Below are 17,128 nucleotides of genomic sequence, written 5' to 3'. Positions count from 1 at the left end.
ACGAGCAAGCTGACGGAACCTAGTTCTGTGACCCCACTGGCTGCAGCGTGGATGTATCAAACCTCTGCAGGCAGCATGGACTCAAAGTGTGACACACATGGAGCCTAGAACAACTAAAACGGTCATCTAAGTGATGTAAGAATGGAGCTGGTTGGCCTCCTACAGCTTGAACCACAATTTCCAGATAAAGTGGCACAGAACATGAGACCAGACCAACATCAGAAATATCTTTCAGAAACCAATAATATCTGTTAAAAACCCCACAAAAAAAACCTCAACAAGAGCCAAAGTTTAATCAGGCTACGGACAGAACAACGACGTTCCTGTTCTTCTGTCAATAACATCTGACAGCTTTACAGCACTCAGAAAGATAATAGACACACTGACTCTTTATTTCCCAACAAGGAAGTTGTGATAGAATGCAGCAAAGTCTCATTTCTGAGACCATTCCCTCTCAACATGTCACGCTGCTCTGGAATGAGATAAAACAAACAAGCCGATTACACAACTCAAAAATCTGCATCTTAAAACAAACCTTCTCAGGGTGTTTGTGTGGCTATCTGAGGCGAGTAACACCTTGCAGACTTAAGCCGTGGTTCTGGGATGACTACAGGGTTCCTCAAGGAGCGGCCAATCCCAGACAGAGACGGGGTCACGCCAGGTCACGCATGCAATCACCATCAGCATTAATAATCCACCAGAGCCGAGTTATTTATCACCCAGAAAGCTGCAGAAAGCTCTCTCATAATGTGTGATTTCTTTAATGAATGACCTATTAGAATATCTGACATGGTGATACTGCACTGCTAGTGCTAGCTAGCTAGATGCTGCAGGGAACTAAACTGAATTGAATTGTCAACAGTGTTTACAAATTTCATTTCTGCATCTAAATCTCCTCAGAACGGGCCCGGCCGAGAGGAGCAGCAGGCTACGGACGCACAGAGACGGAACACAACGTATGCTTGATTACTCCAGGGCAACGCTTGCGTCTCTGCCCGGGGTAGTTTCCATGGCGACGGAGGACCGCTACCTGCCTCGCTCCATCCCTGTTTTCCTGCAGCGTCATTAAAGACCGACGCGCCAGGTGTGACACGATCCGGGTTTGCGTCGCACGCTGATGCTCTGCCGCAGGTTCGTGCCGACGACGGTGATTCTAAAGTTCCTGCGTCGGCGCTTCCCGAGCGAGATCGAGACAGAAAAATGACACGTGAGGATAACGAGACAGAGACAGAGGATTGGGACTAAATAAACGACCTTGTCCTTGAGCCTCTCCGGGCCAAAGATGTGGCCCGGCTGCAGGTTGGGGTTGATTTAAGTGGGGACGATTCAGACACAACAGAAGAGTAAAAAGGAGCTCAGATCTATTTAAAGAGGATGATGTCAGAACTTTCCGTGTGACCTGGAGCTCAGGAGTCGCCGTCGTCGCCACCTGGATCGCAGCGGCGAAACCGCCTTCGTCTGCATAATCCTGATAAAGAACGTTTGGCTTGGCAGCCCACCGTGTCGCTCCCTCCCTCCCTCCGCCTCCTGCCTGTTCACAACCCCCTGCTTTGATAAAACAACTTTCAGGCTGCAGCTTGTGAGAGACGGAAGCTTAAATTAGTACAGCAGAGGAGAGGAGGTCACGTTCAGAGGATATGGCTCTTTTTGTTCCCGTCATCCACAGCGAGGCTCAAACTACGGTGAATTTAAAAGTGGCCCTTTGAAATTGTCTGTCTACAATATAAGATTTGTAACCCTTAAATCACGCGCTGTTCTGTAAAAAGATCAAGACAAAGATTTTATATTACACCACAATTGTAATCTGCTGATATCACAAAGAATTCAACACGGTCCCAGTTAATCTCTCCTCTGACCTCTTGAATATCCTATTTTTTTGGTCATTTACTCGTTTCTCTGCATAACCTGAGATCTGCTCACCTGCTCCAACAACCATCTCAGTAGATCCAAGTTTGTTTTAAACGCATCAATTAGTTACAAAGAGCCAAAAATTAGGTGGCAGAAAGGCCTGGAGAGGACATTTAATGGGAATGGAAAATAATCAAAGACTTTGAAGCAACTACAGAAATATAAATACCACCTCCACAACCGAGTGTCGTTAGAGCTTTGAAGTGGTGAATAATTATCTCATCAAAAATGTGTTAATAACAAAGAACATCTTGGAACAAATGAAGAGAAGCTGGTGCAACTACAATAGTGTTTTTGTTTCCAGGCCACTCCAGTGAAATGGCTTAAATAATGCTCGCTCGCTCCTTTTTTTTTGGTTTTGAGTTTGAAATAATGTGGTTTTGTTAAAAGCTGTGTCACTAGCGCCATTAGCATCTTCCTATTCATGAAGAAATATAGCAACAGCAAATATCACAGCAAGAACCACAGAGGCAAATGTGTTAAAGAGGTTGGAAAACAACGAGGAGGAAGAGTTCTTCATCAGTGTCCAGCTTTCATGGCCTTGTTGTGAAAAGGTCCAACTCCTCTGTGCTGCGTCCAGGTCATTTTCCCTTCAGCTGGGACAAATTTAATCCTCATATATGGACCCTTCCTTTAAGTTCATGTGTAAATGCGGCTACAACCGCTGAAACACGCCCACTAACATTTAAAGTGGAATTGGACATAAGACAAGGAAGAAAGAAACCGGTTGATCAAAACTCCCTAACTGTCAGATCCACCAGAAGCTGCCCTCCCCTGGCTGCACCCTCCCTCCCACATCAAAACCAGTTGGAGAACTGGTTGGTTGGCATGGCTGAAAGGGCCAAGAGGAGAGCAAGGAGAGCAGAACCGCTGAGCCCAAAGGATCAGAGTGATTCTACAGTGTCGGGGGGGGGGGGGCGCATGAATGTTGTGTCCGCCAGGAATCTGTGGACAAGAGTAATAACAGACAAAGGAACACTGTAAGGACGTCAACACCTGAGGTCCATCTTCCCTGACTGATCACTGAGATCACTGAGAGATCCGCCTCCCTGTTAAATGCCCAACGTGAAATACCTCCAGACAGACCAACGTATCAAAGTAAACACTGTCTGGACGCGTCTGTCTGGTTTCCCCCGGTCGTCACTGACCAGGGGTCCCAACAGGAAAAGGTTGCCTCCTATATGTGTTTTCCCACAACGTTCAACTCATAACAGTCACTTGGGGAGGAAACACAGTCTGGCTGGACAGGAAACCATCTGCAGATGAGGAAAAAGCACAGGATCTGAGGCTATAAAGGTAAAATGTAAATGAAAGCTTTAAAAGCCAGGTGAAACATTGCCAAGACACCGACACACGTGCACTGTTGTTTATCTGCAAACAACCATCGTTTTCCTTTAGCCCGAGCAAAGGAGGTTTGCAAATATTACCCGGGCTCATGTCTGAAGTTCCTACGCTGAGAAAATAACAGCGCTAATGCAACAAGATCAAGGCCAGACAGCCGCTCAGATTGTGTTCTTAAGGTGGCATCTGCGCGTTTGTGCACGTGAACATACGAAAACTAGACGAAACTGAGGCGTTTAGCTGGTAACAGACGTGTGTGTGTGTGTGAAGGCAGCAGAGTGTGCGTCATGTACACAAACGTGCAAGGGGTGTGGGTGTGTGTGTGTTCATCCTTTGGTAGATGTGATGGTCATAATAGACCAGTGTAGGTGGGTCATATGGCTCATTCTTAATGGGTGACCCATAAGAAAAGAGCTTCACCAATGTCCAACTCAACAAACATGAAAAGCTGGTGGGAGATGAAATGAAATAAAGCATATTTTTGCGACTGCTACAAGAGTTCAGCTCCTCACTGGCTGCTCTGATCACTGCTCCCAACGTGACTTTAGTCATTATTCGTGACCCGTGCGAACAGATGAAGCCACAGATAAATGTTTCAGGGCAGGACCGCTGCGTTGTGTAGCCCAACGATTAGCCTGTTTGCAGCTAGCACCGGACCATCGCTCTTTATTCCCTCTCAAACAGGTTTTAGCGCTGTCGTGCCGTGTGACTCGTTTATCCCCTCCCCCGATCTCCATGCTCCAGATGTGACACGGACCTCTGTGATTTAGTGCATCAGCTGATGCGACATGCTAAGCTGCTGGCCCACAAGAGAAAAGGCATTCATGGCGGCTCACGCCCGCCAAACCGGGGCGCCATTCGTCGGCTGGACCGGCGTGCAAACAATGAAACAAGGGGAGTGTTGCAGGAGCTGGTGCAGTAACACCTCACACAGTTTGATTAACAGGCTGAAGATGGTCGCACAACTGTTTAAAGATAATAAAGCAAGCATGCAGCCATGCGCACGGCGGGGGGATCGATAACATCAACACCCCTGTGCCATTTACAGCACTTCCGTGCCCCCCTGCTGCTGCAGAACAAAGGGCAGAGGCCCAGGAGAAAGTGGGTCATCCCTTCACAGTGACCCCGAACAAACAAATACTGTACGACCTCGACATGGGCGCTGACGCCACGCACAGCATCATAAGTGCTCCAGATGCGTTGATCCGAGCAGATTCGCTCCCATGCAGCGTCCCCGGCCTCGCCTGGAGATGACAGGCGGGCGTTTGACTTCCATAACATCACCTGGTTCTTTGCGTGTCCCTTACATGACGCTGCATTTTTACACCACAGAGCGTGAGCTGAAGCACACACCCTGGAGGGAAGGCTGCTGCCCTCACAGCAACACTGACAACAACACCATCAGCTGGATCAGTGTGTGTGTCTGTGTGTGTGTGTGTGTACCTGAATCTTCATCTTCCAACAGGAATTCATGTCTGGATCCGGAAGCGCCCCCTCTCACAGGCAGAATCTCACACAAAAAAAAGGATCCCCACGCACACCCGTGCAGACAATGGTTCCTCCGGGAGGTTACATGCGAGGCGATGAGAGATCTGAGCCGGTGCGAATACGCGAGCGGGGCTGCGTCAGCTGTGGATGCGGCGTCGGGACATGCAGGCGGGCGGCGAGATGGAGAGGCAGCGGAGGGAGCGAGTGGCTGCCCTACATTTTCTTCACAAACACAAACACAGTGGCGGAGAGCTGCTGCTGTGCCGTTGCTACTTGTCCGTGACTGCTCTCCCTCACACACACACACACACGCGCACACACACACACGCACACACACAGACAATCTGCTGCTGTAATCCTATTGGCTGTGCAGCCACTTCCTCCAGCTGATCATGATGGGCGGTGGGGGAGGGGCAAACCCTCCCATGAATGATTCATGGGAGGGTTTGGTGTTGTCCTTTAAATCGGCTGCCTGCAGTACACACACCGAGCTTAACCTTAAAGCACTCCCCCCTAATTCTGCTTAAGCCCGTCCCGCACACCCCCGTGTTTTGACACCGACACGCGCTCATAAGCTCCAAGTCCGCCAATAACGGCCGCCGCCGCTGCCGACGCCACCAATCGCCGGGACGCAGGGAGGAAGAGGAGACGGCTGTGCTTCATCAGCAGCTGCTCCATTAAGCCGTTCACAGCTCGACAATAGTAATCAACACCACAGGCTAATGAACTCAAAGCTGTAATTCACTGAGAACACTGGTGAACGTGCGTCTTGCACCAACAGTTCATGGACGGCAGCGTCGACTATTAATGAAGCAGCGTCACAGAGCTGACGAACATTAAACCGGGCCCAGCGTCGTCCTGAGGGCCGTCGCTCCACATGCTTCTGACAGGCGAGAACGTGACAACGTTCCCTTATCTGCGACGCCGAGGACAGATCAGGACTGTTCTATTGGATAACGAGCTGAGCGGCTCCACTTTTGTTGGTAACGCCGACTTAAACGGATTTGGCCTCTAAATACGCTCCCACGGCAACTTGTGGAGCGCAGCCAGCTGACGCAGCAATGCTCGCAATCCCTCCACACGAGCAAACGTGCACAATTACATGTGTTTTAAACAGTTGCCAAGTGGATTTTGGAATACTTTAATGCCATTTAATGATGTGTTTGGTCAATGTCCTGTAAAGATAGTTTAAGAAAAAGTGACTAAGACGACCAAACGGGGCCTCCAAACAGCTGGAAACTAGAAAACTGGGGACGGTTCAACACGAGTCGTAGTGACGGGAATTGTGGAGGCTGGTGGTGGGAACGGTTGTAGCCCCTGTCGGATGATATTATCCAACAGCCTGACCAGGGCGGCCGAGCGTCACGACTCAAGACAACCGAGGAGGAGCTGGAAGGAGAAAGAGGAGAAGGCAGAGCTCTTAATAGTTTGGTTTTTGAGGAGAAACATGTCAGATATCCTGCTGAGCATGAAATTGAGCTGTAAAAGCTTTTCGGCTCCAGTCGTGCATACAGATAAAGCAAGTTGCACTAAAAATTCACTTCAACTTGACAGAGACGGTGCAGACGGGAATCGGGAACAAAGAAAGGAGGCGAAATAGCGGAGATTTTCCGCAGTCTTAAAAGAGATCTCCGTGCAGCCCAGCTTTTGGAGCATCCAGGAGGAACAAAACGGTAAAAATGGCAGCAGCACAAGCATGAAACAGCACCATCAATTCACCGCTCCCAAATAACAGGGCTGCAGCCCATTTATTGATTTAGGCCCACTTCTCCACGCTTCCATTTTCAATTTCGGACACCCGCGGAGCACATCTACCTTGAGCGGTGAAAGCGGATAGATTCTTTTATTTTATTTTATATAAAGTGGGCCCCCCGTGCGCACGTAGCAGTGCCGACAGGGTGGGGCCGGGGAACTAAAAGTCTCACCTCAAAGCCTCATTTCTGTATGTGTGGAGCAGAACTGGAGCGGCTGAAATAAACAAGGACGATCCATCAACATTTTATCCCCGACATTTTCTCCATTTGCTCTTTTTCTCTCGTTCAGTGACAACATGCACCTTCTTGATGCTTTTCCCTTTATTTTTTGGAGCCCGTTTCACCAGATGACCCCTGAATTAGCCATGTGAACATGGCAGGATTAGCGCTCCTTTGTATGTCTGTTTAATCTGGCTGGCAGGTAAACAACAGTCTGGTCTTTAAAACCATCATTTAATTAGAGCTTTTGTGAATTAGGAGACATTTTTAGGCAGCAGAAAATCAAACCTCTGCTCATTTTTGGATGCGCTGCTGCTTTCATCTCCTGCACGCGCTATTTTTTCCCTCCAGATTAACGCGAAACCCCAGAGACGATTTGCTTTTTTCACAGCCTTTTATCAAATCTCTGGCTGCAGCAAAGTTCTGCCATTAATTAACGACTTTCGCAGCGTTGAGCAGAACAAACCTTTCGTTTGTGGCGGGCATGAAGCGTCGTGCAGCTGAGGAGGACACTTTTCCCGTGTGGGCGTATTTAGCTGGAGAATAAAGGGAAGCCTGAGCCCGTTTTATCATGCATGTTCGATCAAAGGCGTCGACACAAGGTACAAGTGGAGAAATTTAGAATCCAAAGCAAGAGGAGCGTTGGCAGAAGCGCTAACGGCTTTTTTAACTCTTCTGCAGCTTCACATGTTGACAGCTGTTAACAGGCGGTCAAACAGTCAGATAAATTTACCACTTAGCAGGCGAACACGTGCACGTGCACGTAAGTGCTGTCAGAGTTTCAGCTGCAGATCTTATCAGTGCCAAAGGACATAAAATGGTGCAGACTCAGCACGAGAGGTTTCTGCTACCTTTGAGACGAGATGACTACCTGGTGTTGCATAAGTGTGTGAGGTGCACATTCGTTTATGTAGGAGGAAATTATCTTAGGCCAGACAAAACTCCTAATTAACACACTGCAGAACGGACGACTCGCCGAACGGGATTACGACGCAGTCACGGGGCCACAGGTTGAGCCGACTCTGTGGGGGTGCTGACCTGGCGTCTCTGGCTTCAAACCTGACCAAAAGTTAGGAAAACAAAAATGACTGAAGGTTCTTTTAGCACAATGGCCACAATTAGTTCTTCTCAAAGACAGATGAGATGTAATTACGCCTATTGTGAGGTCAAATCGATGTGCAGCGTCCAGCTCTGAGGCCGTTTTCTATACCGATCGACAGTCTGACGATGGTAATGACGATTAGCATCCCATCTCCCCAAAATTATATGGTAGCAGGACGAGTTTTAAACATCAGCTGGTTTATATTTTTCATGATTTTGTCTCTTCAGACTTCGTCTTTCACCGGCCGAGCTGTCGCTGTCCATGTGCATCGCTGCAGGGATGAGCTTAGCGGGTCGTACATAGAGCAAGAGCACCCCCCCCCACCCACCATCACCACCACCTCAGGTCCTACTGGGCATCATCGGTCATCAGCTGCTGGGAAACAGATGGCACACTTTTACAGACCTGGTCAGAGGATCTAAATACAGACCGTAACACACAGACATCTGAATCTGATAGCTTCTACCAGTCACCAAGACGAACTGCTGTGTCACTGAGCAGAGACCCACACGTTTGATCACGCAGGACGTTTCATCAAGTCATTCCCTTCAGTGGGAAGTTGTTCTGCCAGCGAACAAATGGAAGAATTTGATTTCCCTCCCACTTGCTTTGTTTTTACCATCAAATATTTGCTGTTCAGGAAAGCAGCTATGGCTCCAGGTGTGTAACCTTCATCTCTCACCATCTGTACCCACCAACCTGCTGCAAGCTATTGTGCTCAAGGCAATCGATCATCTTGAATGCCTCATTTACAACCTTCGCTAAAAGCCTATTTGCATTTGCAAGAGGCTGGATTTAACTGGATTTGGATTTAAATGTTTGAGATCTGTGCAAAACAAATTATTCGATTCAAGATTGAGGCAAAAAAAATGAGGAAAATGATGAGAAAATATCTAAAAGAGGATCCAGAACAGATGGAACTATATTGAAATGAGAGATAAATCAAATCTGAGAAAAATGCCACTTCCTGGTTGCATGAATGCAAGTGACATGTGTCCTATACCGCCCCCTGTTGGTGTGTCCCAGCATGTGCACGCATCGCCATTTCATAACCAAGTCCACTTTCCTGATTTTCATTTACAGGCAAGGATGATTTCACTGGAGTTGTGCAGTGATTGTTTAGAAGTCCGCTAACAATCGGCCAACCAAACCACATGCGCACATCTATAATATCAAGGTGGTGTCAGGTGCACGCCAACGAGCCAAGTGCTGAGTCCTCTCCATATGGGGGATGCTCCGATGCCACTGGCCTGGACTGTTCCACGTCGCAGAACGCAGCTGTGCTGGGTTTACAGTCGGTCATGACAAGCTGCTGCCGACCCGTTTTACACGGTTCTGTCCCCGGCAGGACGGCAACAAGAGCGCAATGGCGTGCGTTATGATGTCGAACAGAACCAGAGCCAGATTTCAAATGTTACCACAGGTTAATATAACATTTGCAGCCCAGTTTCATCCATACCCGTCCTCACATCTTCCTTCTCTCAGCACTAAGCATTCGATATCACTAACAACAGCCTTCAAACGGGACTAAAATCAGCTCTCGCGGAGGCAGCAGATGGTGTTACACTCCCGGTGACATGTTCTGGCGTTCACGGCGCTTCTCAGCTCGCTCCGTCCTTCATCATCACTCCCGCTTTTTACAACGAGTTCACCAACTCAGCCTTGAATTCAAAACACCGGGGTCCAGTCTCCTTCCTCTGTCTCTTGGTTAGGAGGAGGCCGCCCACCCACGCGAGCCGTGCTCACAGACAAAAACGCACTTTTCATTTTAATTTCTGCGAATCGGTGATTACACGTTCGTTTAATGAGTGCCTTCATTTCAAATTTCCGAAGCCCATAACCATTATAAAATAGAGCAGAATAGAAGGGAACTGTTTTCCATGGTTAAACATTAATCACCCACATTCCTCTCAGGCCCTGACAACCTAATGGTGAGCCACAGGAAGGCCGCAGCCCCACAGGTAGACGGGAAAGATCATAATGATAACAATCAACAGCCCGACCGCCGTCACCGCCGTCAGCACAGACCGTCTGCTCTGCAACAGATATCAGAACACACAACCCTCCTTACGTCGCTGCAGAAGTTGTCATGGTTTTAACGTGTCGCTCCAACTCGTTCCCCCCTCTTGAACTCTAAAGAACAGGTTTGGGGTTTAGATGGTGGCATCGGCCCTCCGAGGCTCCTGGAACAGCTGGGTGAAACCAGTGCCCCATACTGGTTGGCTGAGGCAGGAGGGGATCTGAGCGTGCCAGCTCCAGGACGTCTTCACCCCTGCCAATAAGACACTCGTTCTGTCTGTGCTCCGTTTCTAAGGCAACGGCGTGCACATCTTCTGCTCCCTTTTTGTTGCTGGCATCAGACCCTGAACATACGCACGCTCATCACACGCGTCTTATTTTCAACATCTCGCCCCAGTTCAGAGCCGATGTGAGTAAACTCAGGCGAGTCAAAGCCAGACGTCATTTCTCTGCTCTCTGCAGTGCAGCAAACAGCTCATTAGGAGCCGAGGCACTTGTGCAGCCGTACCGACCGCAGGCAGGAGGCTCCGAGAGCGCCTAACGGCTCCTCTAAGAAGCCCTTCAGCCTCCCTCTATCATTTTACTTCTTTACGCTACTCCTGAACAGCTACTTTAGGAGTAAAATGGCACACAGGGATCCCAAACACACACATTTTCTATAAAATATGGAAAAAGGATGAATCACCGAGCAGAGATGTGGTCTCCCCACACGAGGGGACTTTTGATGCAGCCGGTATTTCAGTGCCCTTTGGTGGAGACTGAATGCTAAAATCTGATTTACATACGAGGCCGGTGGAGTTCTACATTTCAACTCTGAAAATGCATTCGTGGAATCACAGAAATTCACAGAGGAAAACAGGTAGGTGGGATGAAAGCTGCTGCAGCTTTTTTAAAAGCAGAAAATGAAGTGGACATATGGGGCTTATAGAGAGATTGGACTTTAATTCTTTAGTCTAATGGAGCGTCACGGAGCGGTTCTGGTGAGTAACAAGTGGTAAGAGTCATGTGTGACGACAAAATAAAGCAAGAAAAGCAGCTTCTGAGGCAGCACATTCCATAAAAATGCCAAAGTCACACTGCAGAACATTGAAGCAGACAAAAATACTTATTATATTCTGTCCTCACTTCCCTAAATGCCGCGAAAGGAACAAATTCTGCCGTTGTGAAGTGACCTCGTTTCCCTCTGCAGGGCTTCATCACACAGGTTTTAACACAATAAATCTCAAATCGATGTAAACCCAGCTCCGATCTACTCATTTAACCTGGGGGCTGACATCACGTCAGGCTGATTTTAAAATCATATCCCTACATTAAAACATGCCTGGATCAGGGCTTCCTCCTGCCTGAGGTGGCAATTAACACACCCGTTCCTCAAAGCCTCAATCAGAGCTAATGACTGTTTACATCACTGCCTCATTTAAGTTGCTTTGCTGTCGAGCTGCGGAAAAAAAGGAAAATGACAGTTTTCTGACGAGGATGCTGTGAAGGACAATCCTAATTAATTACATCTGTTTTTTTTCCCTGTAATAACAGCACAAAAATGGACCTGCAGCTGCAGTAATTAACTAAAAAACAACAGACAGCAGTTCTGACAGGCTGATTGTGCAAGTGAGCATTTCAGCTGAATCTGCTGGTGGTTATTTTTACATCAGTTTCTGGTCCCGTCATGATTTCCAGTAATCACAAACGTCTCCAGGGCCCTTTGAACCTCTAACTGTGATATCTGTGAAGGCACTGACGTGTTTTCAGAACCAAATACTGTTGCTGTGAAATAAATCCTCTCTTGTTCGCTACGTCTGCTAACAGACGCGACAGAGCTGGTGCAATAAATCACTCAGAGGCAGGAAAAATGCCTTTATCACAACAATCACATGTTGCCCACACGGAGACACAAATCTGTGATGCTGTGGTGAATGTATGGAGGGATTAGCGGCACTCGTGTTTGGCTAACGGAGGAGGGTGAACCAGAGGAGGCGGGCGGAGGAGGAGGAAAATGACAGATGGAGACATTTTGGGGGACAGGGAACCGATATAAATAAAAGGCAACCTCTGCTGTGGAGGAAATACACGGACTTTTCAAGAGGAAATATCGAGAAGGGCATCTGGATACCTGTTATTTTCACATCGGGACCTTCTGCGCGTGGTTACTGCACGCCCGCCACAACCGACGCCCGAGCCGGGGGACGACTGTGACCCAGGGGACGGAGGACGGAGGCTGCAGTGAGGGACAAAGCTGCAGGCTGCATCCACACCGTGGTCAAACCACGAGACGAGAGGAGGCAGAGACTTGGACATGGACGGAGAGCTAACCTTCAGGGTGGCGATTTGTGCGTTATTTCCTCAGCGTCGTCAGCTTTGACTCATCTCTTAGCGTAAATATCAGAGAGGTTTTCATTCAAAGTTTACTCATCGTGCTCTCTCCACCACCTCAGTGTGAAGGTTTCGGAGCTCCAGACGTAAACGCCTCGCAGCCATTACTACTAAAAGAGCCGCTTATTATAGATCTTTAATTCAACAGCAGGAGCGTAAACGCACGCTTACAGCCAGTTTGTTTTACATTTAAAGATTAAAATTGGGTTTTATTATCTATTTACATCTGCAAGTATCCAGGTGTTACCCACTCACATGTCAGGTGGATAACACCAGTGGATCACACTGGTTAGTAGGTTAATAACTCTCTATCCTTTGGATTATTATTAATTTAGTATAGTGAGCAAGCGGTGAGATTATCTCTCCAAAATGCATTTTCCCGGGAGATAATCCCAAAGCAGCTTAACGTATAGACATCTTGTACGTATTTAGATGCCGAGTGTTCTGATTCCAGCGAACGTTGTGATGGGTGGAGGTGATGGCTGAGCGGTTAATTAGGGGATAGACTCTTCACTGCATCATGCACATCTCCAGAGAGCAGTGGGGGGGGGGGATTATCACCTGCTGCGCCTCTTAACCTCTGTTGGCAGCTGGAACAGGACGACCGAGCGCACCTACAAAATCCATCAGACCCAGCAGCAGACGGCCAAGTGGCCTGAGGGGACGAAGAAAGGGAAGCAAAAGCCACTCGGACGGGGCCTTTCCACGACCGGGCCATCAGACCGGTACTTCAGGCTCAGCGCACGTACGCTCGTGCACGCTGACCTCAGCTCAACACGCTGTGGAGGGTTTTGTCCCGCAGCACCGTCCTAAAGGAGGAAGCGATTTCCTCTAAATCTTGAGTTGGAGGAGAGTCCCGCCCACATCGGGGGCCCACCTGCCAGTGTGTGTGCGCACACACACACACACACACACACACACACACACACACACACACACACACACACACACACACACACACACACACACAAATTAAAATATTTTTGCTTACTGATTTCCTGAACCTGACACAACATCCGCAGCTTCTGCCACCGAGAGGATTCCTGCTCAGCTGCAGCGTTATCTTCCCTCCCCAGCTTCTGCACCACGACAGGTTGTGGGAACTGGTCCCCCCCCCCCCCCCAAATCACGGCTGCGGGGGCTGCTCGGGTGTGAGCCTGCGTGTGTTTGAGCTGGACGCGTGTGGTTGTTTCTGGAACCTGATCATTTTCTGGATTTAAACTGAAGAAAACAACAACCTCGCTGGGTTTCAGCTTGCAGCAGAATAGATGGGAAACAAACACTGACAGAGCCCCTTTCCAGATAATTCCGCATCCCGTGCCCACTTTACCCGGCTCTGAGCTTTCCTTATCGTGGCGCTCTCACGTGCAAGCCCCTCGGCAAGCTGGCGGGGGCTGATTGGATGGTTTGCATTTATCTAATGTTTGGAAAACTTTCCTGGCTCAAGGCAGAAGGATATTTCCAGATTTCCCAAAGGCATTTTTAGAACTTAAATCAAATTGCCCCTTTCATATAAGTTACTGATAAAACCGTGCGGCGTGGCAGCGGGCGGGCGGCTCCCCCGTCTCACCCCAGTCAGCTTCCACGTTAAATAGCCACCGTTTAGCTTCGGTGACACCAGCCAACACGCGGGAGAGCGAGGAGTCTCCTCCGACCTTGACTCCAAGGACAAAGCTGCCCGATAAAAAATACATGCGGAATCAAAAAGGGAGCGTATCGAGTGTCCCGGCGCTGAGTGACGGCACCGTTACGGTTACTGGTGCCGCTCAGGTTTCAGGGAGGTGGACACTGAAAACTCTCTGTTCAGACTTCAGATCTAATGCTGCTTACAGGGCTAAAGAGGCAACAGCTCATTGTGTATTTCCTGGAGACACAGTTGCTCCCTCCCTACACCCACACTTTACCGACCCGCTAAACTGTGCCAGAGCTTATTTTATTGTCAGCTCATACATAATCCATTTCCTGCACGTCTTATCAAAGAACCCCAGGTGCAAATAAATCTGAGCGTATTATTCTGGGGAATATCAGAGAGCCTTCCTTTTCCTGGGAAATAAACTCATGTAGAGGCTTTTAAACGAAATAAAAAATTCAATGATGTGCCCAAAGATGAAGAATCCACAGTTTCACACAAGAACAATAAGGGGATTTTGAAAAGAAACAAACAGGAGGCTGGAGGAAAGAGGCCAACAAGGGGCCAGCAAGTGTTAAAGCTGCATTGCTCTTTGAAGGAGCAGCTGACCGAGCCGGAATTTTAACGAGCGCTCCTTTTTCTGAGATGTTAAAAGAGCAGTTGTGTTCTCGAAGAGGGCCAGATGGGCCTGTGCTCTGTGACTAAACTCCAAACTCCAGACACACGCATAACCTCAAGCATCCCCAAAACAATCAGTATTCAGGGCCAACCCTCAATTTTCCTCCTTGCTACACCCCCCTTTTTCTCCTTTCCTCACTTTTCTGAAGGTTCTACGAGGAGCATTTGGGCCCCTGCTGTTAGAGCAGAATAAAGTAGCCCCGGTCGACAGGCGATGCAGCGAGAGGGCGATGCTGAGGGGAACGATGTGAGTTTTGATCCCACATTGTTACCCATCGTGGCAGCCACAGCTGTCATCAAGCTAACGTTTCTAGCCGACAGACAACAGCCCTCGAGGTTTACATCCCTGGTGCTGTGCGAGGAGTCGGCACACCTTCATTTAACCTTGGACAACAGGAAGCTGAAGCAGAGTTCACAGCTGCCGGTGCCTGAGCTGGTTGTGCATAGAGCAGAACTCCGTGTTAGCATGTTAGCGAGGATGCACCGATCCACACAGGCGCTGGAGGCCCAGCACGGATGAGATGGGGAGCAGGTAGATCGTTGTAGTCTCACTCCCACAGCTACAGCTGACTGGAGTTTAACCCCAAAGAGCCAGTTTTGGGTTATCAGATGGATGCAACTGCAGGATGAAGTGACCAAGCACCACCAGGGCTACATTACAAATACAGGGCAGGTTTTTTGATCATGTCCAGATGTATTCATCAGGTTAGCAGACAGCTGTTTGCATCTCTCCGGGAGTCCCTGCTGTTCCTGTCTGGATTATTAAAACAGGTGGAGCAGAAAGGGGACTATCTAAATCTAACAAGAGAAACTGGTGCATGTGTGCACATCACGTGGCCTCGAGAGGGGGATGAAGCTCTCCCATATGTATGCTGAAGAAGAAAAGAAATGGAGGAGCCTCTTGAGAACACCTGTGCTGGAGGATCTATAGTGCTCTGATGAGGCCGGGCAGAGGGAGCGTGACACGGACATATTGTCTTAGCAGCTCGCTTTGTTGCAGAGCCTAAAAAAGCAACGGCGGCGTGAGAGCACTTCAGCGTCCAGCAGCAGAAACGGAGGAAGTGAAGCTGAACTGATGAATCAGAGGGAGGAAAATCACCACGGCAATCCCTAACAACTCATTCAAGGTCGAACATTTCCAAGCCTAATTGTTGGATTCTGAGAAAATAAATCACACAAGCTCTCAGAGCACATTTAAATCTCTCGGCAGGCTCAGACGGAGCGTTTCTAATCTGGGTAAACCGGAACCAGAGTTTGCCTTTGGCCTTCAGCACACGGACGCGTCTCTGCGTGACGCATCTGTCCAGGCAATATGAATAAATGTGAATCATGAGCAGCCGTTTAAGGACACTATTACAGAAATGACAAGAGCGCCGACCCCTGCGAGAGTCCACCACGGAGCCGCAGAAGCCGATTTTCTCCAGGCAGTTTTGGGCATTAATGCAAGTGCAGGAAGAATGTTCTCTAATGAGAACAGGCCTCATTAGATTCAAAACCTCTTTTCCACCCACAGGCAACAGAGACATTGTTTGTTTGTTTGTTTGTTTGTTTGGAGGAGGTCTGTAATGCAGAATCGACAGCGCCGTGACATTTTTGGCATTCAGAAAATAATAGGTTTAGGACTGATCCGTGGCTGGAGGACAGCCCGGACAGACATTTTCAGGAGGGTCTGTTCTCCTCATTCACATTTTAATCCACAGATATGATGGAAACAACAGCAACTAGCAGACCAAATCCTAGCATACATGATAAATACCAGTATTCCTTCTTCTAATTAACTTCTCTTATGAGCACAGAGGCTGTGACATTTACAGAGGGAAGATTGGAAATGTGAGGGATAAGAGCTCTTAAATGCCGACATCGCCTCACAAATGCGTCTTATTTGCCTCGTTTTTTGCCACAGGAGCAGAAAAAGCCAAAATCAGCCCCGATGTCAGGCTGCCGCGGCGGTAACAGTGGACAGGGGAACTCTGGGTAATACAAAAGATGCACAGCAGGAAATTATTGGTTTAGTTAAAAACTGACAATGTCAGCAGCAGTGGTGGTGAAGAAGCTAAATTGGACTGTCAGGACTACTTTACCATGACATGGGAGTTTATTTTTTTTGCTGATATGCTTCAACTTGTCTACAAGGAGGCTTGTTAGTCTAAAATAATAATACATGATTGGACATTTAGCTCTACACGGACAGGACACGACACACATACTCAACATCTTCTGGGGAAAAGCACATTTTGGTCCGAGTACAACCGTTGTAAATCTGAGGAAATCAGCGCGTACCTGCTTGTCTTTGTCTTTCGCTTTCCCGTTGCCACACGCCCGCGAGGACGTGACGTCACGGGGGATGACGGAGATCTGGTGCAGTGGCATGTTCATCCCAGCAGAGCCGACCGGGGGACACTCACACGCACACTTCCTGTCGGAGAGCCGGAGCAAAGGGCATGACGGTCCGGCCTGCGACCCCTCGCCCTGCGGAGGTCAGAGAGAGCAGCGGATGAGCTGAGGGATGCGCTCGAATACGGTCGGCCGATGTCTACAACTGCAGCCGATGTGTGAATGAGGCCCCTCGTTTCATGGTAGCTCCAGATTATGCTGCCAGTTATTTATAACTTCAGTTTG

General features: G+C 48.7%; 1 protein-coding gene across 2 annotated transcripts in view; it reads right to left on the bottom strand.

The window, feature by feature from the left end:
* marchf8 (membrane-associated ring finger (C3HC4) 8) overlaps window positions 1–17,128 on the bottom strand; it is a 36,657-nt gene that overhangs the window by 11,381 nt on the left and 8,148 nt on the right. For both annotated transcript variants that reach the window (XM_057047187.1, XM_057047186.1), the window contains exon 2: window positions 16,790–16,978. In XM_057047187.1, the coding sequence (XP_056903167.1) occupies window positions 16,790–16,885 (96 nt within the window). In that variant the 5' untranslated portion in view covers window positions 16,886–16,978. The remainder of the gene's footprint in view (window positions 1–16,789; window positions 16,979–17,128) is intronic.

The sequence above is a fragment of the Takifugu flavidus genome, chromosome 11 (assembly GCF_003711565.1).
Source record: "Takifugu flavidus isolate HTHZ2018 chromosome 11, ASM371156v2, whole genome shotgun sequence".
Lineage (NCBI taxonomy): Eukaryota > Metazoa > Chordata > Actinopteri > Tetraodontiformes > Tetraodontidae > Takifugu > Takifugu flavidus.
This window is presented reverse-complemented; position numbering and strand designations above follow the sequence as displayed.